Below are 26,220 nucleotides of genomic sequence, written 5' to 3' on the forward strand. Positions count from 1 at the left end.
ATATGCATTAAGTTATATGTTGGACAGATTGTAATAAGATATCGCAGATGGGATGATTTCTATACAAAATCCTGGTTTCTAGTAGGCTATGCGATGTTTAATATATACATCCTAGATATAGGACATTCCAGATGTCTTCAAAAATTGGCGCTCTCAAGCAAACAAGATATAGTTCGTCAGCCTCCTCACAAGACGCGCTTGCTATTTCGCTCTCCCTGCTCGCACTAATCTCCATCTTGTTTTCTTTTCGTCAATGACCTATGCGGCCGGTGTAGGTGTCTCCTTCTTCTCTTTGGGAGTATTTCCGACTGTATTAGCGACTACGAGATTCCTAACCCTGCTTGCTAATGAGGAGATATCGTTCGCACCGCCTTGACGCACTTTGACTTCTTTTCTTTCCCTTGGCGCGGGAGATGCGGGAGCGGGTTTGTCCTCAGGCTTAGATCGTTGTTGGTTTTGTTGCTTGTTTCCTTTATTCTGATTAGGTTTACCATTGGACTTTCCTTGTTGTCCGCTAGGCTTACTATCGTTATTGTTATTCTTTCTGTTTCCTTGAGGCTTTTTCACTGTTCGCCAATCATTACCATCTGCTCTACTTGGAGGTGAGGGTTTAGGCTCTTCGATAGGTGGAGGATGTGCTAACCCCAAAGGTCCTTTTCGACCTCCTTGGATAGGATGAGGTTGCGATGAGGATGATAACTCGTCTTTCCTATCATTTAGGATCGAAGGTTTTTTGTTTGTGGAAGATGGAGGAGGGGTCGAGCTTGATTCCGGTGTCGGAGGAGTAGCTGCTACAGGAGGAGTGGGTTCTATAGCTGCTGTTTTACCTACACTTTCTGGTTTATCCTTTAATTCATCTATTATGCTTTCATTGGGAACACCACCTGAGCCTTCGAAAGGTGGGAAGCTCTGTTCCGCTCCTTTACCTTCTCCAGCTACTGAATTATTACGTTGTTGATCCACATCTTTGAAAGCTTGATCCAGTTCACCTTCACCATCTTCGTCATCATCATCTTCGTCCCAATTAACGGATACTTTCTCTCTTTTCTTTTCTCTCCTTTTCTCATTCTTCAATTGCGCTTTCGTCTTTTCTCTAAGTTCAGATGCGAATGGGTTGTTCTCGCTATTACTAGCAGATTGAGATTTAGGTTTATTTGATCCTGGTATAGTTGGACGTGAAGATGATCTAGCATCTTCCTGAGCTTGTCTTGTAGATCGAAATCTACCTACATCTTCTTGAGGTGTGAATCCAGGTCGAACTTTCTGTTCTTTTCGAACGCTAATTCGGGGTTCCAAACATTAGCCCAGTAGCTTTTCATTCGCATTCAAAAAGCCTGAAAGGTACCATCTACCAAGGGAAGATCGTATTCCTTCACTTCCGCTTACTGGGCGAGAACAAGAGTGGCAAACACTCACGTTCCATCTTTCCTCTTAGATTGAGGGATCACTCTCTCTAAAGTGCTTGGATCCACTATGATACCCGAAGCTGTCTTTTCAGGATTGAGGGATGGTAAAGACATGCTTCTAACGGTAAAAAAAGGGGCTAAAATGTCTCTTGGACCGAGATATGCTACAGGCGATGCAGTACAATCTTTGTAATTAGGTGAGAACGAGAAGATAGAATCTATTGACAGGAATAAAAAGAAGGATTCGGAAATGTTGGGGTTGAGCTTTTTTGGTGAGATCGCAAAACTCAATATGGACGGAACCTAATCGAATTTTACCGTGATGATGTGATGATGATGATGATGACGTATGAGACCCGGTTAAAGACGCTTGTGGCAGATGAACGTAGTAGATACATATATCTCTACACACAAGCTGAGAGTCCACAGCATGTTCTGCTGCACATGGACTTGGACCAAGAGGATAATGCGACTCATCGGTCTTGAAAACACATTCATACGCATTGAATCCGTTACATGGAACAAACATTTACAGCGCACCTCTCCCAGGGATTTACCTCCTCATATCACTCAGTGCGATTCGTCGCTCGAGCAGAGGCGGCAGATTGCACTTCGGTGACATAAGAAGCGAATTGTCGAGATGGGATTTTCTTCTCGAAGAGCTCGTCAAGTTCGGGGTATGTTCTGCCTTTTGTCTTCGTATGCACAGATTTTTCGTCAATACTTGATCGTCATACCCTAAAAGTGAGTTGAGATCCAAACTTACCTCTGGAACAAAGAAGTAAACCACGATCCAGCCAAAGATGGATACCGACCCGAAAAACAATCCAATCTTCAATCCCCAGTTGGCCTTTTGAGGACTCAACATGAGTGGCACACAGTATTGGAAGATCAAGCCAAACGCAGCAGTTCCCGCGGCTGCCATTCCAGTGGTTTTGGCTCTTAATCGAGGACTTGAGGTTTCTGCGACGTATGCCCAGCCCACACATCCGACGGAAAGGGCATATGCAGCTGTCCAAACACAAGTAAGACTGACAAGAGCTGTACCTGGGAGTGTCGCCATGAATCCGATACCTCCCACAGAATATGAGCAAATACACATAATCGCTCCTCCCACCAATACCAGGGGTCGTCGTCCGATCTTGTCGATGACGAAGAACGAGATGAGGAGGAATAGTAAAAGGATGCAAGATTGAATCAAGCTTGCCTCGAACGGTCGGGGATAACCAGCGAGTTGAAAGAAATACGAAGTATAACCGAAGAATAATGCAATACCGACAAACTAAAAAAGAAATATCAAAGAATGAGCGCTGTCTTTGCAACCGACCTACAGTACATATCGAAAAGAAGTGGATATTTACCTGTTGATATGCCAAAGGCAAGAAAGATACCCATGTTCTTCTTAAGTCTGATCCTTGGAAACATTCGAGGTATTCCCTCCAGACTTTGTCGCTCTTGCCTTTGCTTTCTTCGTCCACGGTCAACTTTAGCATGTTATACTCTTTTTCCACGTCTAGACTTGGAACGTTTCCGTAAAGAAGACGAATAGATTTCTTCGCTCGATCTGTTTGGCCCTTCCGGATACACCAACCTGAAGCAAATGGCACATTAGAGATCGATCGCACCAAAGGCCACGTTTTGAACCATGACTCACTGGGAGATTCTGGAGCGAACACTAGGGCAGGGATAAATAGTGCCAAGAAGATAAACTCTGAGTAGAAGATGTTTCGATATTGACTCTTTGTTGCTATGATTTGTAACCCAACTGCAGAAGCAAGTTGACCCAAAGCAAATGCGAGACTGTAGAACGACAAAACAGCTCCTCTTGATCGGACCGGTCTGGCAACCATGTTTTAGCATACGCAAAGGTCCAAGAAGGGGAAAACAAAGATAAGGAAGACTTACGCCACTTCAGCAATATATACAGTAAGACCACTTTGAACCATACCGGTGCCCATTCCTACACAAAGAGTGAGTCAATTTGTCACCAACTCCCTGATTCACTCGCTCAAACTCACCTATCAGGAATTTGCCTACAGCGTAGACACGCCAATCCTTCGCGACGATCTCAAGAACAGTACCCTGTGAACAGAGAAGATATGATCAGTAAGAAAGGCTGAAGTGATCTTATACATGGAGCTGGTACTAACAATGATCAATAGAATAGCCAACCCCCACATCGCAGCTTTTCTGCCGAACCAATCACTGAATGACGGTCCTGAAAGCATTCCGAAAATTTGGCCACCGCTAAGTACACGGTCAGATCATCAGCCATCACTATCGCAGCTTAGACCTTGAAAAGACCTTGTATCTTACTTTTGGCAGGCACTCCAAGCGGAGACATGAAGGGCATCAAGTTCCAGGACACCAGCAGCCGAGATGACTGATCCAAATTGCTTGATGAAAGCAGGATGTGCAATAATACTTCCGGGAACTGCGGAGATTGCGACCACCCATAAGTATCTTACGACGGTGTAGATGATTAATTTTCACTAACCAGAGACCGCAAACCCATCGTACATCGCACCTAATGATACAATAAAACAATAGAGCATTGCTCGCCAGAATTGCTTGATAGTGGTGAATAGTGACCATGACAGATATTCGGGAGCATATTGATCATTGTCGGCCGCATCTTCCCTGAACAGTTGCTCAGGTTTGCTGTCGACATCTACTGGGTCGTGTCCATCGTTCTGGAGTAACATTTGCATTGCGAGGATCGGTATCAGTGATCTGTTGTAAATGTGCTGGAGGCTGGTGTCCCAAATATCATGCAAATCAAACCAACCCGAGCCTTTTTATATATTATTTTAGGGGCTTCGTGGGGAACTCGCAGTACGATATAGACGCGGCGTCGCAACCAGTGTGGGGCAGCTGGAGATCCCTCCGTGTATCAGCGGGGAAGCTTTGGACCGACTCGCAACCTACTCCAAGGAACGACCAAGCAAGGGAAGAAATAGTCACATGTGTATACGACGCCGGATTAGACCAGTGTTCTCGGAACATGTGGGGCGTTTGGTGGGAAAATGCCGGCATTCGGAACAATGTAACCGACAGTGTGTGGGGAACTCTGTGGGCGTGCCGGTCCGCGGTACTGTGTTCCAGCGAGTTTCACAATGTGGGACTGGCGCCTGAATGACATTTGGCTACGATCATATTCAAGAAAGGTGTTTGAGACAAAGTGATATTTCCCGGTACTCTGAGTCTTTTTATCCTTTGAATTTACCTTGACAGCCAATATTCGCGAGCCAGTGCAGATCATGCCTTCTCCTACTAAATTGGTCATCTCTCGTCTAACCTTCGAAAATTATCGCGAAAACTCGGCGGTTGGAGTCACGGCACCTCGCATCTCATGGCGCTTCGCAGGATCAACTCAAGACTGGTCTCAAGCTTCATACGACATTCGGATCAAGCGATCCTTCGGTACTGAAGAATGTCATGTAGTTTCATCAAAATCTGTTTTGGTCCCGTGGCCCTCCGCTCCCTTGAATTCTTGCGAAATTGTCTCGGTCTCGGTCAAAGCCAACGGGACTGATGACATTGATACGCCTTGGTATACAACTCAGCTCGAAGCAGCGCTACTAGCGCGTTCAGATTGGAGAGCCGAGGCGATCTCAATTGTATCCCCAGCTTCCCGAGTGTCTTCTGATCCCCAACAACCTTCGCGACCATTTCTACTCCACCGCACTTTCGAGCTCAAAGATATCGACAAGCCCGCCAGACTTTATGCGACCGCTCTCGGGATATACGAAATGAAAATCAATGGTCAAGTTGTTGGGACACAAGTATTGAAGCCCGGATGGACGAGTTATGATCACCGATTGTATTATCAGGCATGCGACGTGACTTCTCTTTTGAAGATCGGCCACAACACGATAGAAGGTCACATAGCTGAGGGCTGGTACTCTGGTCGTTTAGGATTCTTGGGAGGGAAAAGGAATCTATGGGGGAATCGGAATGGGTTGATCGCCCAACTGATGGTGGGAGATGAAGTGATCATCAAGACCGACTCGACTTGGAAAGGATGTTCAAGTCCAATACTCTTTTCAGGAATCTATGACGGCGAGACTGTAGATGCTAGATTGATTGGCAATGGAAGATCCAATGAATTCGAAGTGGATATACTAGAGTTTCCTAAAGCGAAACTGGTTCTTGATAAAGCGCCTATCAGGCGAATGGCGGAAGTTGAAGCCAAAGAAATTATCATCACGCCATCTGGAAAGACCATTCTTGATTTCGGTCAGAATCTCGTTGGTTGGATCAAAATCAATAATGGACCATGCCAAATCATTGCTGGAGACAAGATAACGTTCACACATGCTGAGGTTTTAGAAGATCAAGAGCTCGGTATACGACCTCTTCGTGCAGCAAAATGTCAGGATACGATTATTTGTGGATCTGAACGTTCTTTCTTCAATGGATGGGAGCCAACTTTTACGTTTCACGGGTTTCGATACATACAAATCGAAGGTTGGAACGGCGAGATGGAACTCAGTGACATTACCGCAATTGTCGTTCACACGGATATGGAAAAAACCGGTTGGTTCCATTCGTCTCACGCGCTCATCAATCTTCTACATGAGAATGTCGTGTGGGGCATGAAAGGTAACTTTGTCGGCGTGCCTACCGATTGTCCTCAACGTGATGAGCGTCTTGGATGGACTGGCGATTTACAAGTTTTCAGCAAGACCGCCAATTTCCTCTATGATACCAATCTCATGCTTTCAGGTTGGTTGGAGGATTTGGCTGTTGAACAAGCGACTAACAACGGTGTGCCACCCATGGTGGTCCCTGATGTCATTGGAAAAATATATCCTCAAGCCGATATGCCTCTGGCAGTCTGGGGTGATGTGGCTGTACTCGCACCTTTGGCCCTGTTTGAAGCTTTTGGAGATTCCAAAATACTGTCAAGACAATACGATAGTATGCGACAATGGTTGAAACAGGGGATACCTAGAAGAGAGAATGGGTTATGGGGTCAAAGATCACCTGATCATATTCAGTTGGGAGACTGGCTCGATCCAGCAGCTCCGTGAGTTGGTACTGCGAATTCACCGACTTGCTCCTGGAACTCTGCTAATCATGAGATTATATAGACCGGATTTTCCAGGGGATGGTCGAACGGACCCGCTGCTAGTCGCAGATGCATATCTCGTCCATGTGACTCGAAAAATGGCTCAAATTTCACGTTTACTCGACGAGGAGGAAGATGCCAATTCTTTCGAGTCTGAGTATCAAGATCTGAAACAGAAATATTCCGATCAATACGTTTCCAAAACTGGTAGAACAGTATCCGATTCTCAAACCGCCTTGGCTCTGTCTTTGGACTTCGATCTCCTTTCTTACGATCAACGAGAGGTTGCATTAGGTCGTCTAGACGAACTCGTTCGGAGTAACGTTTTCAAAGTGGCTACGGGTTTTGCTGGCACACCGATCATCCTCAAGGTCCTCGCAGATAATGACAGACTGCATCTTGCATATAGAATGCTTCAAGAAAAACAGTGCCCAAGCTGGCTCTATTGCGTCAGTATGGGTGCTACTACGGTCGTGAGTGTCTATTATAGCTCAGACATCCTCTTTGCCTTTAGCTGAATCTTCTATATACAGTGGGAAAGATGGGATAGCATGCGTCCAGATGGTACGATCAATCCTGGAGAAATGACTTCGTTCAACCATTACGCCTTGGGAGCGGTAGCCTCCTTTATGCACAGTACGATCGGAGGACTGTCACCCCTAGAACCTGGTTGGAAGAGGTTCCTCATCGCACCCCGACCAGGGGGTACAGTCACTTCAGCAGAAGTCAGACACCTCTGTCCGTATGGACTCATCAGATGTTCTTGGCAGCTGGAAAACGGTAAGATGACTGTAGACATCTCGGTACCTCCAAATACGAGAGCGAAGGTGGATATTGGCAATATCCAAGTCGAGGTCGGGAGCGGAGATAGGAGATTTGTAGTTGAATATGACGTAGATCCTCGCTGGCCACCTAAGCCTATTTATCATTCAATGACTATACCTCTCATAGATGAAATCGCTTAAACAAGCTGTAGTTGTAAACGTATGAATCGAAGCCTGACGCCCAGCTCCTCATTGTCCCAGCTGTTGGCATCAAAAGACAAACATTTCCCCGATATTAGTCAAATGGGATCGTCAGAGTGAGGATCTCAAAATGGGGTATAGCGGAAGCTAAGAATGTGCCCTATGTGTACATGTTGCTTGTAGCAAACACCAAAAACAAAAATCATTATAGAGTGCATTTCCCACGCGTATTTTCGTTGATCGCAACGTGCATGTAGTCTTTTGCATACATTTTTTTCTGAATCGCTAACCATTTACAAAGGGTTACAAAATTTTATCGCTTAGAGCCGAGGCTAATGCTTCAGCTCGAGGGAAAGTTCGCCCGAGAGCTGCCAGCACTGTCATGAATGGATCTATATCGTGACTGCTCAATTGAAGGCCATGCAGAACTGGTGTTCCGCCGTGAATGATAAAATCCTTGGCATTAAGGGGCGAGGATGAGGTCGATATATCCACCGATTCTCCCGAACAACATGACCCCATCGAGTGGTTAAGCTGTTGCCAATCCACGGTCATATTTAAAGAGTAGGACCCGGCTGATAATGTGGTAGGGTTGATACTGTTGGCTTCTACATAATCTCGGAAAACCGTTGCAGCCGCATATGCTACTTGTACTTGATTGGCCATAGGTATTTTTGCCCGACCCAATCTGATATTTTCCATAATCTGCCTAATGCTATTGGCGTGCAGTAAAATATGACGACCGAGAGGGGTCTTCCAGAGCTGTGATCCTAAGTGACCTTTCTGCTTGCCTATGACGTTTCCTAACATTATAACCCTTTCGTGCCAAAGGCCAATGAGGACACTTTGTGTTCGTAGATCGGGTGTTCGATGAAGAAAGACTGTATAGAAACGACTTAGTGCCCGATCAGTTGACTGTAAATCAGCGAGCCCAAAGCCTGTCACGTATTGGGGACGAGAAGCGTCTAAAATGAGCGATGTTAAACCATCTAGAATAGATCCTCTTGACATGAACGACAAGGATGCTAGATCGTTGTCGAAGCTGGTGTCTTGCTTGAAAAAATATTGGAACATGTTTGCCAATGGTTCGTATGTCACGGACGGTACTTTGCTGCGACTGGAATTAATTGCCTTCCTCCAAGAACCCGCATTTGCAGCGAGATAGCTCGCTTCATCGTCCCACGGTCCACCATACGGTATGCTAAGGTGTCGTCCCGTCGTGGGTAAACCTGTCATTGCAGCTAGCGAGCAATCCATGCTGTAAAGCATATTCAAGGATCGTTTCAAGTCTTCAAGAGTTGCCCAACGCCTCCATCTAGTTTCCAATTCCGTATCTGTGAGTTGTTCTTCAGCAGCAACGAGGAAAGTCCGATTGACGATTTGAGGATCGTCCACACCGGCAAGTTGTGACCATCGAAACCCATTCGCTAGGGACATTCCTGCAGCATTGACTACAAATGGACTCTAAAATCTAAATTAGCCAGCTCAAGAGTGGGGCCCGACTCACCGCTGAGGTCGAGGCAAACAGTGATCCAAGAGCCAGAGTCTGTATCAACTGGACGCCTTTGCAAGCATCGTATGGTCCCCGATTTTCTATCAGTTGATTCCACTTTGAACGATAAGGTTGGACAGATTAGTATTTATATCATCGTTCGGATCACATTCACTCACACTAAGAATGATACTTCTATTTGTCAAGTTCCACAAAGAGGTCCCCTACACATATTGTCATATGTCAGTCACCGGTCGCGAATAGAGTTTGTAGAAAGCGCAAACTTGGCGAAGGACTTACCTTGATTTGTATATTCTTATTCTGTGTCGCTAAGCTTCCAAGAGCAACCATATTGATGAGCAGGGGAGCAGAGGTCTGTCGCATATTGAACGTAGAAGGGTGAATTAATGGGTACGTTGGCCATATACGGGTCCAAAACATGTTCAGGCAGAGCGCCAGCAGTTCCGAGGATAGAGGGGGGACTTCGGTAGGGATACTCGATGACTTGAAGTGTATAACATGTCAGGGTTTGAGATCGTCCACACAAGATACAATCACCTACCATCCGCGCCATCATGGTACTTGTGGCTGACAAAGCAAATTCTCCGCGCTCTTCTACATTGACCGCATTTGAAGATAGTGAAGGGCCTTCGAAGCTACCTCTATCAAGATACGAGTCTGTATCTTGTACTACGTCACCGCATTGAGGTCCGCGGCTCACAGGATCTGTCGAGCTCTGGAAAAATGCGTTTGCATCAAGTCCAAGTTCAGCTAAGAAATGCGGAGAGGCGTGAAGACTATGAGAACCTGGCAGAATCTCTTCCGACAAAAGCTGCCACATGTCATCACCCGAAGGCGGTGCACCTATCGGGAAGTCGACAGTATCAAACTCTGGATACGTTGCCACAGTTTGTGCACTTTCATTCGTGCTGCTGATCCCGAGGGTGGAGGACGTGGACGTATGAGTGGCCTCAGGGACTGTTCTGAAAGTGTCGCCGTTTGGTAGACTTCTATTTGTACCAAACCTATGAGTTTAGTACGCGTGACGATTGCCAGGAACACTTACTTTGGGTCGTGCCCAGAAAGTGTTGTTCTCAATGTGGAACTGGGGGGGTCCATCATTTCACTCAACCATATACTGCTCCCTACAGTGTCCGCGTCATAAGGACGACCTGCTTCCGGATGGGCCGGCAAAGAGACCGCAGTAGGACTGAAGCCGAATGGTGGTTCTGAGCCACCCAATATAGGCAAGGACTCCTCTCCTGCAGACAATTCAATTACAGACTGAGATGCTGATCTGTGCTTCAGCCGCAAATGTCTCTGCATCGAATCTTGTCGACTGAACTTCCGATCACAAGCGGTGCATTGAAAGGGTTTTGTGATAGTGTCTACAGTCCCTTGTGCACTGTAATCAGCAATGCACGCGCAAGTACCATACCGTAGAAGAAGCTGCTTACGAGCCCTCTCATGTCGCTATGAGGCAGGAACAGAAATCAACTTTATTATCAGACGTCATCAAGGTTATTTGACTGACCTGTAGATGCTCATGCTTATTGAATCCTCTGCTGCAATATGGACACAGATACAATCCTCGGGGTCCCGGCGATAAGGACTTGATTGAGGACGCGAGAGGCAAAGGGGAACTTGTGGTCTCCCTCTGGGGTGGCATCGTAGTCTAAGGCAGGGTTGAATGAGCATTCATGGCCGTTGAATGGTTATGTGGAGAGTAAGTGGGAAGCAAATGTAGAATGTGTTACTGATATCCCCACTTCGTCATTTCATTTCGTACAGGACTATTGCCGGCTCCTTTCCCTTCCGGAAGTTTCGGGTGAAACTCGGATAAACTATGTGGGGAAAATCTGCGGTTGATATGGCAATTACGCCGAAAAGGCGTCTCTTTTGACGTCTGTCTGTCCCTCATTGCGATAACATGGATTATATAGACACCCACAGTATATCAGCACCTGTGTCGAGGGGGGTGATACTCAGAACTCAACTGCCTCTCAAGTACTCCGACGTGCTTGACTGTAGATTTGGCTTGATCTTTTAGGCATCCCTTCAATCCGTTTCAAACCTTTCATTCGACCTTTAGGTCATATACCACTTAGACATCTCGAGTCGACAGAATGGCCGCACAGACTAATGATCAGATGGACAAATCTTTTCTCACAGCTTCGATCCCAGAGCTGGTGAAGGGAATGAAACAAGATGAAAAGATCTCTTTATTAGCTGGTAAAGACTGGTGGAAGTGAGTTGCTATTTCCTCCCTCAGATGGGTATAGCAAATCACTTACATATGCGTCCAATCAGTACCGTACCCATACCTAGACTCAATGTCCCGAGGTATGTTTATCCTGAAAGCTGTCTCAGACCGGAGATAGAGCATTGATGTCTATTTTTTATCAGTATCAAATTATCAGATGGGCCGAATGGTGCTAGAGGGGAGAGCTTCTATCACATGTGTAAGTATTTGTTCCTTTATTACGAAGTATAGCTGAGATATGATGAATTGTCTTGTGATCACAGGTCCTGCATTAGCATTTCCCAATGCGACTTGCCTTGGCGCTACGTTCTCCACCGAAATCGCTGAACTCATGGGATCATTACTTGCAGAAGAGACAAAATCTCGAAATGCTTCATGTTTATTAGCACCTACTATCAACATTCAAAGATCACCCCTTGGTGGAAGAGCATTTGAATCATTTTCTGAAGATCCAACACACTCGGGTTTGCTTGCTGCGTCGTATATCAATGGATTACAAGATAAAGGTGTTTCTGCGACAATTAAACATTTTGTAGCTAATGATCAAGAACACGAGAGAATGGGTGAAGACAGTATAATTGCATCTAGACCGTTGAGAGATATATACTTAAGACCATTTCAAATCGCGCAGAAACATTCCAAACCATGGGCATTCATGACTTCCTATAATAAAGTGAATGGTACACACTGTTCGGAAAATGATTGGCTTCTTCAAGATATATTGAGAAAAGAATGGAAGTTTGATGGATTGATAATGTCAGATTGGTTCGGAGTTTATTCTGTATCAGACTCAATCAACGCAGGATTGAATATCGAAATGCCAGGCCCTACGAAGTGGCGTCAAGAAGAATTAGTTTCACATTCCATCCACTCTCATAAAATCGATAAACGCACTCTTGATAGAAACGTAACTCAGATCCTGAATTGGGTCCAAAAAGTTGCTAAAATGAATGAATCATTGGTATATGCTGCTCCTAGTGAAGAAAAGACCAGAACAGAGCATCAGAACGCAGATGCAAAGATTCTTAGAAAGATCGGTTATGAAGGTATTGTTTTACTTAAAAATGTTGATGATGTCTTACCTCTCAACAAGCCTCAGAAGATTGGTGTCATAGGTCCTAACGCAAAAACGAAAGTCTTGACTGGAGGTGGATCAGCACAACTTCGTTCAGCTTGGTCGGTATCACCTTGGCAAGGTCTACAATCTTACAAACCCGAAGGAGTGGAATTATCATATTCAATAGGAGCTGAAACGTCAAAATACCTCCCTGTTTTAGGAGAAGAATTCACCACATTAGATAAGAAACCAGGATTCGATTTGAAACATTATCCTATCATCGAAGACAAACAAGCACCTCAACCTGTTATAACGGAACAATGGGAAACATCAGATTTGTTTATGGCAGATTTTAAAGATCCTAAACTTGGAGATCACTATTTCACTGAACTCCTTTCGATTTTCACTCCTACAGAAAGTGGAGAATGGGAATTTGGTTCTTGCGTCACTGGTAAAGCTTGGTTATGGATTGATGACCAGTTGATCCTTGATAATTCTAAGTATACTTCTAGAGGTACTGGGTATCTCGGTAATGGAAGCTTGGAAAAAAAGGCTGTTTTCAAGGTCGAAGCTGGAAAGGTGAGTCCGTATCCGCTTTGGAAGGAAATGACTCTCACAGATTCTTACTTGTACTTATTCGATATTATCAGTCATACTCATTGCGATACCTACACGATAGTAGAGTTCCTTCGACTCTCGAAACCAGTGATTCTACGCCTTTCAATATTAATGCTATGCGATTAGGTGCTCATCCTAACATCGATCCTGAACAAGCGATTTTAGATGCTGTGGAACTGGCAAAGTCAGTGGATGTTCCTTTAATAATTGCTGGTCTTAATGCAGATTGGGAAAGTGAAGGATATGATCGACCTAACTTATCACTGCCTCTCCGAACGGATGAACTCATATCTCGAGTGGCAGAAGCAAACCCAAAAACAGTAGTCGTCATTCAAGCTGGATCAGCCGTATCTATGCCTTGGATAGATAAAGTTTCGGGGGTAGTCTATGCCTGGTATGGAGGTAATGAAACTGGAAATTCAATAGCGGATATAATATACGGTAGAATAAATCCATCAGGTAGATTACCAATTACGTTCCCTAAAAGAGAAGAGGATATACCCGCAGCATTGAATTATAAATCAGCCAGAACTAAAATTCATTACGAGGAAGGAATCTGGGTAGGATATAAACATTATAATGAAAGACAAATCAAACCTTTATTCCCTTTTGGTCATGGTTTATCTTATACAACATTCGAATATTCAGATCTCAAAATTACCAATACTCCCAAGCAAGGTGTTTCGCCAGATGAATGGAAAATTGAAGTGGAAGTTAAAGTGAAAAATACAGGGGGGGTTATTGGAAGTCATTCAGTACATTTCTATACTTGTCCTCCTGAAGAATCTCCTACAAGCTTGAAACATCCCAAACAAACCTTACAGGCATTCAAGAAAGTCAAAGATCTCTCACCCGGCGAATCAACTACTGTGACGGTCACATTGGACAAATGTAAGTTATGATTCATGATTTTTTACCTGCAAAATAGATAACGACAGCTTATCTTTTTGTCCTCCTTCAATAGATGCCATTTCGCATTGGGATGAGGTATGGAATACCTTCAGAGCAGAATTAGGAGAATGGTCTCTCAAAGTTGGCGTAGATGCTCAAACAATGGTAGGAGACGTCAGATTTACGATCGAAGAAGATTTAGAGTGGACTGGTCTCTGATTGGTTACGTGCGTGTGTGCACCGAAAAGGTGCATATGTACAGAATCAAAGATCTTTGCATGCATTTGAGATTGATTTTGCGAGTATATTTACTTTTGATATCGTTTCATCGGAGTTTGCCAGATCCATCAATTAGGAGATTTCCGTTCTTCCGCTAGCAAGAGCTTGTGCTGCCCGCATCATGTAGTTTACGGTTTTACAAAAACTTCATCTTGCTTGGTCTGTAAACGAAATTGTGATTCAGCTACCTTGGTAGGCTTTCGATTATGAGAAAACTCACCTAGATCTCAATAAGATCCCAATCCATATTAAAGGTAATCCAATGTAGTATGCTAGGATCCTTAGGTTTTTATGTCCTCTTCCGTTCGCCCAATCTGAGTGAATTCCAGCAAGGTGAATCGTGATTAACATCAGAGTTACGAGGAGATATCCAGATAATCTATTGACAAGAACAACGGATTAGCCGAAAAGCTCAACGGGCGATATTTTCGTGCAAAACATAACCGGGGAGTGACAAGATATTTCGTCAAATAAACACAAGATATTCAATGGTGAAGGAGATAAGACTTACCTATGATACTTGTAAACTTTCTTTGCGTTATTGGGACCACCGAAAGCTTTACCTCCGTACCACACAGTAGCAGCTCCGATAGTAGCTTGAGTCAATACCCAAATAACAGTAACAAGACCAAATTTAGCGTGCCATGAAGTAAAATGTTTAGCTCCATGTAAATATTTGTTGTAAATCATAGCTGCACTTCCAATCGCTAATACTGGAAGTGCGATTCCTAACATTATCGTTTGATGTGATTTAAACCTAGTCGATTTGATATTGGAATTACTAGCAGGTGGCTGAAGTGGTGTTATACCTATATCCATCACACCCAAACAGGAACTTTGTATAAGTCTAATTCCGAAGAAAGAATATATAAAGTACATACCAAGTAAAAAAGCTGTTATAGCTAATGATTGCATTGGTGGATGTACTGCGAACCATCCCATTGCCTATCGACCACTCGGTTAGCGGAAAAGAAGCTCTGATTCTACTTGCGAACGAGGAGGTCAACTACGCACCTTCAGATCGCCCGAGAAAACAAGAAACCATGATACACCAAGAACTAAAGCGGCCCCGATCTATCCGTCAGATGCCCAAATCAGCGATCATAGCAATGTAACCAATGCTAGACAAATACATACAAGAACTGAAGCTAAAGCAGCCTTATCCATTGCTGTAGGGACTATATCAACTCCAACCGCTTGTTCAGGTGTATCTTCTGGTTGACGTGAAGGAGACGGCTCAGCAGTAGATGGAAGGAGCGGGGTGGTTTCTCCTCTTTCATTGGACATTTTCTTGGAATTTCCGAGTTACTATCTTTAGAAATGTGAACAGACTTGGAACGCTTGGTGACGGTGACGAGCTCAGTGATGAGACTTTTGTACAAACAACTAAGATGATGATTCACCCCACAGAAATAAAAATCGAAAAAATGGGAAGACAGATACGAGTATGCTACAGTAAATGCTGACTTGCATCTCGATCCTCATTGGATCACAAGATTTGTCCCGTATGTGCCAGTTACAATGATCGACAGCTACGGTGACATCGGCCATCACCGATCATCAGAAATAGCTTGTCACCACATGTGTATGGAAATCACGTTATCTGATACCTTCGAGATCTTCCCGTAAACGCACAGACAAGCTGAGTGTGCGTATACGGGGATATGGATAGGAAAGAATTATTCGCTCCATATAAAAGTACAAGTTATTGGTTGTAGCTGGCTGGAACTACAGACACCGAATGCCCCAGCCCAGTGAAAGATGTCAAAGTAATTGGGAGATGCCGCTGATACCGTAGTCTGACCTACAGAAAGAAGGTTGCCTGTTCATTTTCACCTAACACGCTCGAGGTAAGAATTCAGAGTTCTGACAGGTGCAGCTCTAGTCTTCCTGGAAGATTTTACTCGAAACTTATCATATGTATTCTGATTAACCCAAATACCAATGAAACGTGACGCGGAAGCTTTGCCAAGTTGTAACAGAATGGTAAGCTTAAATCAATTTCTTCGGTGAAATCCCCATTGTTCGGTGAATTACGTCATACCTAAAAACTAATGTTTTGGTTGTTTGTTGTTTGTGCCTCGCCGAAAGAGAATGGAGGAATGTCAGCCTTTTCAGTCTGAGGCATTCCTTACACCTCGACCATTGATCACCTGAGCGTGCGTTCTTGATCCTCAGTACAGTAGTATATCTGGTACTGTGTAGGTGGCTCTTCTTGTGATAGCGATTGTCCGCTATGTATAAGATACCGACTGCGCTTTTATCAGCTGATAAAGATATCACTACTACTTCTCTTGAACACCTGAAACTGTAATTCAGAATGTTCTGTGAAGAAGTGGAAGATGACATCATCCATTGCTGTGTTAAAAGGTACTGGCACTGTGCATTTGGATGGTGCCTGAACATCCAAATCAGCTTGGTCTGTGCATCCAGAGATAATTCCACAGTCACCTGCACTTTAGCGTTAGAGGATGACGTCGGGAATGATGGCTTTGGATGGGGGGAGGGGGAGGGGGGGGGAAGGGAATCCTTTGTTTGGCTCCACTAAGGATTGTAGGATATATAAACGGCAGCACATTGTTTCTTTCGAGAGAAACACGCCACCGCATTTCAAGGTATAACAAACTTACAACATCACACAGATCAAACGATAAACAACTGTCACTATGGGTATCCTCACTAGATCAAAGAATGAGTATGGTACTTCCAGCTCTACGACCACAGGTACCGGTACTGGTGTTGGACATCAGTGAGTTACCGCCAGCCTCCCCGGACGCAAAAATAAGCATTGTGGGCTAACCGATTTCTGGCTGACACAGCAACAACGCTAATGATAATCCATATACGAATGGAAATGCTACGCTCGGTAACGGTGGTATAAATAGAAATGAGGGTCCATTGGGTCATCGTACAGGTCAAGGTGTATCTGGAACTGGGTCGGGCATGACTGGTCGTAATGGTGTACATCCTGCGCCTGTCGCAGGTGCCGGACACGTAGGTTCACATCTCCACTGACAGGAACAATCGGTATCTTTCCTTGGATAGAATGGAATGTGGTGCTGACATATTTGGCTGCTATAGGTCAATACTGGTCCTGCACCTCTTCACGGAGTAGCTAGTGGCTCTGCACCTAGTACCAAAGAAGCGATCAAGTTGGAAAAGAAGGGTAAGAAAGAACAGACAATCGGAAAAGTTTTACATTCAACTTCAATGGTATGTCTTTTTCCCTTCCCCATGGCGTCCCTCTTCTACCTTCTTTCCTATCGAGAAGATCGTTTGCTCACGTTTCAGGTGCCAAGTAGAAAGAAAAAGGAGCAACGCATTTAGCTCAAGCTGATCACATGCATATGCAAGCTTCCGAACTCTCCGAAGCTGAAAGGTTGGAACATGAAGCTGGAATGAGGAGACAAAGAGCTGTTGGATTAGGTGCTGATCCTACACATGCTCATGGTCATACAGGACATGGCCCTCATACTACTCGTATCTAGGAGTAGGATCCACTTGACATATGACAAACCATATACGGATCTAAGGGACCTTTGTAACGGTTTAGAATATAAACAATACACGACCTGTGATGTTTTGTAGCAAATAAATTGTTGAATATGATGACGAATGATCATCAATGTGACATTATATCAATTCACACTGAAAGATGTATTCTGATCTTGTGTAGTCATGCTTGGCCTCATCTTCGGATCACGTTATGCTCGTCTATTAATTGACAACATCTACCCTCTCAATGGTGTGATCTAGTTTCCAGTTCTTCTAGCTCTTTCAACTTGTCCTATAACTCCGAGTACATCCTTGATAGCCTCTGTGTGCAATTTCAGATCAACAAACCATTTCCCACTATCTTCGCCATTCCTTCTTTGTGCAGGTGGATGGGAAGCGTATCTTTCGAGTGATGAAGAGAGGTTTCGGAGAGTGGAAGATAATGAATCGGATGTAGAGCTGAGGGCTTGACCTAAGGGAGATGTTGGTGATGGAGCTGGAGCTTGTTGTGATGTTTTACGACGAACAGGTTGTGTAGGAATAGCCGCCTGATAAAGAACATGATCAGCTACGATTCTGAATCGCACTTTGGGTTAATGCTCGAGAGGATAGAGTCAAAAAAGTGATACAAGGTATACTCACAGATTTCGTATGTGCTACCTGTTCCTCATCTTCATCTTCCTCTTCCTCCTCCTCTTCCATATCGATATCTTCTTCCTCCACTTTTTTGCCTTTCTCCAACTTCGCGGCACTTTCTTGAGCTTTCTCTTCGAACTCCTTCTGGTCGACGACCTTTTCTTTTGATTTCCCTTTACTGTCTAAACCATATAATTCTCTCCTGGCTTTAGTTCTTGGACTTTCCATTTCTTTTGCTTCGTTGATAACTTTCATTCCTTCTTTCTCTATTGATCCTTCTTCTATCCATCTAGCATTACATGATACGCACATCTTTCTACCATCTTTTGATCCGTCAGGTTTTCTAGGATAACCGACTAAAGGAATTCCACGACATTGTGAGTTTGGGCAATTATCACCTAGCAATGAATACCCTTTCAAGAGAAGGGAAGAAATGGATGATGCTGCATCATCAGCTTGATCCGATCTTGCTCTTTTCTCACTTGAGTGTTCGTCGATCTCAGTCGAAGTAGTAGTCTCAGACGATGGGACGCTTCGAGCCGGGATAGCAGGTGGCGATATAGTGGAGGTAGTGGAAGAGGAAGCGGAAGCGGAAGCGGACGGTCTGCCTTCAGGTCTACCGTCACACGAAGCACAAAATTGGATTCTATCTCTACCTTCTCTTTCAGCTTGAGCGCTAGGTTCTCGCATGAGTGGAGTCACTCTACAATCCGTGCAATGTAAATCGGTAAGTGTCCATCCTTTCAACATATACTCGCCGAGCTAATGATTCAGTCAGCGTGGTATTGCAAGGCCCGGAGAGCGGTATGATATAACTCACTATGGCTGACGTGTTCTCAAGTCGAGACATTACAGGAGCGGGCATCGAGATTTTCTGTTCTTCTGAAATGTCGGAGGACAAAAGGTTTGCCTGGACAATTTAGAATGGGAGATGACGATGTCGTAAACTCAAGGGAAGAACCTCGTAGAAGACGCGTGCCCATATCGATCTCTTCAATTAATCTATCCGAGTATAGCCACGTCATGATGTTATTTTTCCCGTTGCCCCACATCATTTCCCCCCACACTCACAAACTGGGGATGCCCGATGGCCCACTTTCGGTCCGAAGAGCTAATGGGTTTGTTCCGGCGAAATCTCGGGCTAATAAACATTCAATGAAGACAAGAGAACAACAAAATTGGTATGGGATGAGATGCCCCGAAGTCAGAGAGGAAAGAGGTTTGACATAGTCACATATATCACTTGGTGGATGTATCTTGAATCAACATAATGTACGTCTTGTTGATACCGTATATTATCTTACCAGCATCTCCAGCTCAAGTCCAGTGAGATCAGCAAGGATGTCCACAAATCCATTCGTCGCTCAATGGGGTATCTTAGGATGTGGTTGTAGGTCCCCTTCACTTCCGTATCAGTCAGCCTCCTACTAAAGCTGATGACATACGTTTCAAAAAATTAGGGATCTCGTCAGAATTCGTCAAAGATATATGTCGTCCTCCAAGTTCTAGAGGCGTCAATGATATCTCTCATGCAGTAGCTGCAGCCGGATCAAGATCACTATCTAAAGCAGAAGAATTTCTTGAAACGAATATTCCTAATGGAGGTGCAGCGCAACAAGATGGTTCAGTTGATTTTAAACCAAAAGCATATGGAAGTTATCAAGGTGTTATAGAAGATCCCGTAAGCCTCCTTTTCTCTTCCCTATCTAACATTACAGAAAATGAATGAGAGAACTGATTTGAGCTAACTTCGTTTATGTCTCGGGGTATCATTGTAAAATGTGTAGAACGTCAACATAGTCTATGTTGGAACTTTGAATGTTTGTCATTACGAGGATGCTAAACTATGTTTGGATGCTGGGAAACATGTTTTACTTGAAAAGGTATGACAGAGGACGAACATAAAAGCTTCGGAAGATTGTAGCTGATAGAAAGGTTACAACTTCATTTAGCCAGCTACCTTGAATGCAGCAGAATGGAGAAGTTTAGTTTCTATCGCCAGAAAGAAGAATTTGTTTTTGATGGAGGGTTAGTGAATCTTCCTCTTAATGATTATTTTATTGTCAGGGATGGTCTGGATAATAACTAATCTTTCAACTTACAATGACTAGCCGTTTGGACTCGATTCAACCCCGTTCTCCTCGCTGTACAAAAAGCGATTCATCAAGAGAACGTCATTGGGGATGTAAGATGTCTTTACAGTGATTTATCAATGAATTCACTAGGTATACGGCCTGATTCAGATAGGTTATTAAGTGCGGATTTGGCTGGTGGGCCGTTATTGGATTTAGGTCCTTATCCATTAGTCTGGGTGAGTCTGATCAGCTAACCCCCCTGTGATCGTACTGTCTACACACACAAAGAGGAAGTTCCCTACCGAACTGTGAACGCCTTTGCACCATGTGCTGAATCCTTGATCGTTCAATAAACCATAGTCTATGATGATGCTTTATCACCATCCCAAAAACGAAAAAACCGCACCGGCTAAAATTGGAAGTACCATGTTATTACATCATACTGGAGTTGATGTAGCTACCAACTTTGCGTTAACTTTCCCTAAGATCAATGCCATTGCCAATTGTGAGTGACTAATAAATACATACAGATAATGAATTCAGAATAATCGGAGTCTTATGCTATATAGGTACCGCAAATTTGCTTTCTGCTACTCAGCAATCACAACATACCAGAATCGTTGGATCTACTGGGTGAGTGTTAATGAGATGAGTGATTTTATGGCTGGATGTGTCATCGCTCTGTGTTTGATTGACCATCACCTCTCCATTCTGCCTTATCTAAATTATCGACAGTCATGCTGACAAACCAATTGTAACAGTGAAATTCTAGTTCAGGGTATAACCTCTCGACCCACTTCATATATACTAAGAAAGCGCAAAGATCCTTCGGTGGAAAATGGCGATTACCTCCCTGATAAATTGGTAGATCTGACTTTCAAAGAAGGTGGATTGGTATTTGAAGCGGACGCAGTGGCCAGATGTTTGAAAGATGGTTTGGTAGAATGTCCACAATTGCCTTGGAATGAAACTGAATTGACTATGAGTGTGAGTGATTTTTGCTCAATATCTCGTCTGATAAATGGGTGGATTCTTCTACCTTTGTCTCCCATTGATGATAGAGAAGATTCCCAGAAACGGGTATGAAAATGAGTATACTGACATTCTGCTTTTTTATAGATATTTGATCAGATCAGAAAGGAAGGTGGATATAAATTCTTACCTGGTTTAGAAAAAGTTCAGTTGGAATAGGGAATTCACCCATAGAATAAACACGAGGATAGCGCTGCGACAGCATGTGCGTCCGAGTTGATGAAGAATAGAACGAGTAGAAGAATACCATTTATGCATCATAAAATCGCAAGGTGATCGTAGATTCCAGGTCATAATGGCATTACGACAGATCAGTGGGCAATCTATCCGCTAATAAGATAAACAAAAGAGAGGTACATTCTGTACACAAAACACCTACTTCCCCCATCCACCCTAATCGTCGTCAGGTAATTCCCATTTAGGATCTTCTTTATAATACATTTCTTTAAATTCGCCATACCAACCGATTTTATTGCCCCATTCATCTTCATCTTTGAGTTGAAATCCAGCAGGAGAAGTATCTGGTAATTCGTCTTTTGCGAGATCTGTGATTTTCAATTTCTTGACATATTTAGGTATCCAACAATTTCTCAAATCATCCCATGATACGTCTCCTGCATATTGACCTGATGAATCAGCTTGTGCTAAAGCTTCTTGTCTCAATACTAGATCTAATGCTGATCGAGTCAATAGCTGTCCTCTATATTCCCATATCTCCTCATCATCATCTGAAGATCCAGTTGGGGATGCCGGTGAGGGGGATTGAAGCGCGGAACGCTGTGCTGAAACAGCTGGAGTAGGCTGAAAGGACGATACACCAGGTAAACCACCAGAAGTAGGTGTAGAAACCCCCGTACCGTAATTCTTTTGAAGATCAGACGGAGTCATGGATGCATATCGAGGTGAATGGAGACTTCCGCTCGAAGACACAGATCCTCCAGGTGAATCAAGTGGAGTTCCAGGTATTGTTAATGGTGTAGGGGTAGACGATAATGAGAATGAACCTTGTCGAGATCCGTACGGAGTAGGAAGAGCAGAAGTCGAACCTCTCACTTGAAGCTGTATCAAAATAGTAATTCAGCTTGTGAATCTTTCCACCTGCGTTCAAGAGATATAAGAGATGCAACAAGTACTTACTTGCTTGACCAATACTCCAATTCTTTTGTAAGCTTCTTCAGATTCTTTATCCTCCAGTAAATCCCTATCTAATGCACTAGCGATAGCTATAATACTCTCTCCCGCTTTTCTAAACGTATTCAAATCACCCTGTTCATCTATTGCTTTATCTAGTATCGATCGAATTTCATTAGAAAACGGAATTGATATTATCGAAGCTTGGTGAATTATCGAAGTTATGAGGATTATATCAATCAGGTAGTCTGGGCCTGACGGTGGTAATAGTATCAGCTGCTATGTAATGTCTCGTCTACATTCTCATTTTCTCTTTTTGAGAAAAGCTGAAGAGATGTATTAGGGAACAATGTACCTTCTTGCAGAACTTCGACTACATTCATCATATCATCTCTCATTTTCTCTTCGGACATGCCTTGAATATCCCTTAACCCAGATTGTACCTTTTCATAAATCTGCTCGAGAGTAACTACGTCCCACCGAATTGGATATCAGCCATCCCTTCTAGTCTACCCAGCTGCGATGGTGTGCGTAGGCCAATCTCTGGTCGGGCAATGGTAAACTCACTCAAAGCGGGATACCTTCGTCTTCCGGTGTAAGGAGCGATATCGACCAATTCATCTTTTTGAGCTTCAAGTAAAGCCATTATCCGCCCAAGCAGATGGAAATTAGATCCTTGACCCAAATCAGAATTAACAAGCTTCTCGCCTGATCCTGATAAGCAAAATAAACCAAATGAGCATAATCTCGAGAAACGAAGAAATTCAGAAAGTTTAGTTGACTTACTAATAGCAGTTGAACATATTTTGATAACTGGTTTAAGCAATTTCCCATCTTGTGTCATTGGATCAGTATATCTAGTTGAATGAGCTTTGAATTTCCCTTTTCTTAGGCGATTTTGAGCTCGATCACTTTCTCCTATGTGTATAGAAGAATCATTGTCATCATGATAAGCCTGATTGAGGGCAACAGAGCTGATACTCCCTTTCGCCTTGTTTGATTCAATGGTTATTCTCTCATCCTCCTTCTCCTTTTGATCCTCAGCCTCGATCTCCTCCAAAACCCTCATTAACCTTCTCATACTTCTCTCACTCCCTGTTCGACTATGATTTTTGCCACTTCTCAAAGACGAAAGTAAAGTAGATACCGTATCTCTATCAATGGATGAACCTTTCTCTGAGGCGTTCGATCGTAATTCAGTTCGAAGTTGATCAGCTAATGTATGTAGGTCTTCGGGAGGTAGAGATGATAATCTTCTTTCAGGTGAGGGTACCTCGTAAGAAGAGGAAGGTTCAGCAGGGTAACGAGCTCGTGGAGGAGAATGAGAAGGCTTGAATAGGGACTTTAGGAAACTTGGCATGATCAGTGATACTGTATTATTGATTGATGGGTGAGAGAGCTTTCAGCTGGCAGCTGGCTAGGATACTGGGATAGTAAGTTATCGAGATGCACAAACTGATCAGAATAGAGTTAGAGGAGGATTTAGGAAGAAACTGAAGCACCATATTCCTTCTTTGAGTATGACCAGCATTGTACATTTTTGAGACAACGCGCTGGCGACAGGAGATATCGCATGAAAGGACCATTCATGAATAAAGGATAGGTCTGTTTCACTTCACTCCTCGTCTCCCCCAGCGTTTAAGTCGTTCAAGGTCATCTCATTAGATCGTTATCGTCATACATTACCCCTTATCAACACCAACTCCACATTTGCCCATCAATCATTTTTCCTTTTTCTTGTAAATCGCCATACCAAGCTACACCTAATAAATGACCATCAATCTCTTTCTTCCTTCCAATTTGGACTTCTCTACCTTCCAGCCCTTGCCACGCTTTAACAAGCTCAGAAGAGGGTGAGATATCCCAGATCCAACCTTGACTTTGACCAGCTTTATGTCCTATTATATCTAAAGCTTTTAACACAGCTTCCATTTGGGATGGTACGAAATTTTCAATGTATGTGATCAATAGTTTGTCTCCTATATTGATCATCTTCCCCGAGAAAAGGATAATTGTTTCTTCCTTATTTTCGCTTCCACCTTCTGACGGAACATATCGTAATCCAACAGGTTCAGGATCTGATATTAATGATCTCTGCCATATACCTTTCAAAGGCACAAAATCCAGTGTACCTTCACTAGAAGGATTGTTCATAAATACCGCTTTTTCAGAGGTATCTATATCTTCTAACCTCTTTTTGGCTGATACAGATAATTTTTCACTTATATCGGGTAAATCATTGAGATATATCCATTTCCAACCTTTGTCCAATTCTTTTGCTTCTTCTTGAAATTGGGGAGGAAATAGTTTCCAATATAATTCCATATTAAGTGAATCTTCTACTACCCATCCTTGACGTTCCGATGAAGATGAACATCTAGAATAGAACGTCGAACCTATATCTGACCATAAGATGGATCCAATCGCTTCAGGTAAAGGAATATCGGAAGGAATAGGGAGAGCATCAATATCGCCGGAATAGGAAGAGGGTGTGGGAAGGGAAGATAGTCGATGGTGTAATAAAGAAAGAAGTCGAGTGGCATAACCGTTACCTTTCACGAGAATCCTCAAAGTTAGTCTTCACTAGCCCAAGACGAGATGGTGGGGTTGGTGATTCTACTTACGATAATGTTTATCAGGAGTAACGACTGAAGCGATACCGTATATATATGTATCTTCGACTTGATCTGAATCTACATGTTTGACTAATCCTTTCCGAAGGTATCTATGGCAGATTATCGATACGTCAATTCCTGCTGCATGGATAACAGGAGGTCACGTACGTTTCGCATCCTGCATATAGCTCTCCATCTGGATCATCGCGTCTTACGAGTGCCCTGTATCAGTTGATATTTGAGCATTAGGCATCGCGTAGCACATATCAGTGTAGCGAGCCGTACCAGGTCACCAATCGTTTACCCGTACTCCATGGCGAGGCATCCCTTTCTCTTCGATATGTCTGCCAGAATTGCTATATCCAGTAGAAGTGAGCTCGTGCGACATATCCGTCTCTCCATCATCCAGGCTATGCTCACCTCAAAAGTGCTATCCTTCTTCCAGTGAACATAGCCAGCTTTAGCATGTTGTATCTCCTGATCATGATTTGCTATACGAATGGTAAAGTCTGCCAGATTGGCTTTCATCGTCGAAGTGGTCATATCAGATCTAGATCTTGTGGCTATGGTGGCTTCGTCTTCTGTTGACTTTTGAAACTATACAAGGTTCAGTTTTAAGGTATGTAATTACTGAAGCACTCTTGCATGACTGATTTTCAACACTGTGGATCGCCAAGCAAGACATGGCACGTGCCTGTATGACGACGACAAAGGTTGATAATGCTAATCACGTGACAACTGATGGATGACACGTGGTCTGGGTGTCCCCCTCCCCTATGGTGCGGCGGCTCAACTCAAGGGATATTACCGAGTGTGGCACTTTAGGCATAAGGGTTAATGAATGTCCTGTGCGGGGCAATTAATGAAACCCAAGGTTGGGACTGTTGTGAGTGTCGTGCTACCATGGTAGTGTTGGTGGTGGTAGCAACAATGAACAGCGAGTGAATGTCCAGCTATAAAACAGCGTCTTGTCAATTTCTATCTGTATCTCACCACAAATCCCAGTCTGAACAGCTGGGATACAACTAGGTGTACTGTACTGGAATCGTTCTTTTCATACTTTGAAACAGAAGGAGCTTTTTCACGCGTGAGTTCTTACATCCTTCTAATGTGGATTCGATTCATTGTCCCGCGACATGATTCATCTGAATACAAGCTGGAACGAAGATCACTTTGTCGCTTCACCAGAAT

General features: G+C 43.7%; 11 protein-coding genes across 11 annotated transcripts; 4 read left to right on the forward strand and 7 right to left on the reverse strand.

Moving 5' to 3' along the window:
- Positions 1–258: 258 nt before the first annotated feature.
- IL334_005207 (uncharacterized protein) lies at positions 259–1,520 on the reverse strand (the record flags this gene model as incomplete). Its single annotated transcript, XM_062936920.1, has 2 exons — positions 259–1,279; positions 1,417–1,520. 2 exons carry the CDS (start codon positions 1,518–1,520, stop codon positions 259–261), a joined length of 1,125 nt encoding a protein of 374 aa, XP_062792971.1.
- A 452-nt stretch (positions 1,521–1,972) lies between these two features.
- IL334_005208 (uncharacterized protein) lies at positions 1,973–4,117 on the reverse strand (the record flags this gene model as incomplete). The annotated part of the gene is made up of 9 exons (XM_062936921.1): positions 1,973–2,101; positions 2,173–2,688; positions 2,768–2,997; positions 3,061–3,245; positions 3,312–3,366; positions 3,425–3,488; positions 3,557–3,653; positions 3,723–3,840; positions 3,904–4,117. 9 exons carry the CDS (start codon positions 4,115–4,117, stop codon positions 1,973–1,975), a joined length of 1,608 nt encoding a protein of 535 aa, XP_062792972.1.
- A 549-nt stretch (positions 4,118–4,666) lies between these two features.
- Positions 4,667–7,445, forward strand: IL334_005209 (uncharacterized protein; the record flags this gene model as incomplete). The annotated part of the gene is made up of 3 exons (XM_062936922.1): positions 4,667–6,438; positions 6,503–6,953; positions 7,014–7,445. 3 exons carry the CDS (start codon positions 4,667–4,669, stop codon positions 7,443–7,445), a joined length of 2,655 nt encoding a protein of 884 aa, XP_062792973.1.
- Positions 7,446–7,748: 303 nt separating this feature from the next.
- On the reverse strand, positions 7,749–10,606 carry IL334_005210 (uncharacterized protein; the record flags this gene model as incomplete). The annotated part of the gene is made up of 8 exons (XM_062936923.1): positions 7,749–8,909; positions 8,953–9,054; positions 9,117–9,161; positions 9,238–9,441; positions 9,500–9,947; positions 10,004–10,325; positions 10,395–10,410; positions 10,472–10,606. 8 exons carry the CDS (start codon positions 10,604–10,606, stop codon positions 7,749–7,751), a joined length of 2,433 nt encoding a protein of 810 aa, XP_062792974.1.
- Positions 10,607–11,063: 457 nt separating this feature from the next.
- On the forward strand, positions 11,064–13,985 carry IL334_005211 (uncharacterized protein; the record flags this gene model as incomplete). Its single annotated transcript, XM_062936924.1, has 6 exons — positions 11,064–11,185; positions 11,248–11,280; positions 11,344–11,399; positions 11,464–12,836; positions 12,908–13,766; positions 13,840–13,985. The coding sequence occupies 6 exons, from the start codon at positions 11,064–11,066 to the stop codon at positions 13,983–13,985; spliced, it is 2,589 nt and encodes an 862-aa protein (XP_062792975.1).
- Positions 13,986–14,181: 196 nt separating this feature from the next.
- Positions 14,182–15,332, reverse strand: IL334_005212 (uncharacterized protein; the record flags this gene model as incomplete). The annotated part of the gene is made up of 6 exons (XM_062936925.1): positions 14,182–14,206; positions 14,266–14,424; positions 14,557–14,854; positions 14,927–14,990; positions 15,060–15,119; positions 15,183–15,332. The coding sequence occupies 6 exons, from the start codon at positions 15,330–15,332 to the stop codon at positions 14,182–14,184; spliced, it is 756 nt and encodes a 251-aa protein (XP_062792976.1).
- A 1,379-nt stretch (positions 15,333–16,711) lies between these two features.
- On the forward strand, positions 16,712–17,533 carry IL334_005213 (uncharacterized protein; the record flags this gene model as incomplete). The annotated part of the gene is made up of 4 exons (XM_062936926.1): positions 16,712–16,794; positions 16,865–17,039; positions 17,127–17,258; positions 17,348–17,533. 4 exons carry the CDS (start codon positions 16,712–16,714, stop codon positions 17,531–17,533), a joined length of 576 nt encoding a protein of 191 aa, XP_062792977.1.
- Positions 17,534–17,797: 264 nt separating this feature from the next.
- IL334_005214 (uncharacterized protein) lies at positions 17,798–19,041 on the reverse strand (the record flags this gene model as incomplete). Its single annotated transcript, XM_062936927.1, has 3 exons — positions 17,798–18,088; positions 18,183–18,938; positions 18,997–19,041. 3 exons carry the CDS (start codon positions 19,039–19,041, stop codon positions 17,798–17,800), a joined length of 1,092 nt encoding a protein of 363 aa, XP_062792978.1.
- Positions 19,042–19,517: 476 nt separating this feature from the next.
- IL334_005215 (uncharacterized protein) lies at positions 19,518–21,442 on the forward strand (the record flags this gene model as incomplete). The annotated part of the gene is made up of 9 exons (XM_062936928.1): positions 19,518–19,566; positions 19,637–19,857; positions 19,964–20,059; positions 20,129–20,204; positions 20,288–20,487; positions 20,612–20,756; positions 20,821–20,884; positions 21,013–21,238; positions 21,371–21,442. The coding sequence occupies 9 exons, from the start codon at positions 19,518–19,520 to the stop codon at positions 21,440–21,442; spliced, it is 1,149 nt and encodes a 382-aa protein (XP_062792979.1).
- A 234-nt stretch (positions 21,443–21,676) lies between these two features.
- Positions 21,677–23,774, reverse strand: IL334_005216 (uncharacterized protein; the record flags this gene model as incomplete). Its single annotated transcript, XM_062936929.1, has 5 exons — positions 21,677–22,342; positions 22,421–22,668; positions 22,770–22,883; positions 22,982–23,128; positions 23,201–23,774. 5 exons carry the CDS (start codon positions 23,772–23,774, stop codon positions 21,677–21,679), a joined length of 1,749 nt encoding a protein of 582 aa, XP_062792980.1.
- Positions 23,775–24,106: 332 nt separating this feature from the next.
- Positions 24,107–25,572, reverse strand: IL334_005217 (uncharacterized protein; the record flags this gene model as incomplete). Its single annotated transcript, XM_062936930.1, has 5 exons — positions 24,107–24,966; positions 25,039–25,139; positions 25,198–25,251; positions 25,315–25,385; positions 25,450–25,572. The coding sequence occupies 5 exons, from the start codon at positions 25,570–25,572 to the stop codon at positions 24,107–24,109; spliced, it is 1,209 nt and encodes a 402-aa protein (XP_062792981.1).
- Positions 25,573–26,220: the final 648 nt, after the last annotated feature.

Source organism: Kwoniella shivajii, chromosome 7 (assembly GCF_035658355.1).
Source record: "Kwoniella shivajii chromosome 7, complete sequence".
Taxonomy (NCBI): domain Eukaryota; kingdom Fungi; phylum Basidiomycota; class Tremellomycetes; order Tremellales; family Cryptococcaceae; genus Kwoniella; species Kwoniella shivajii.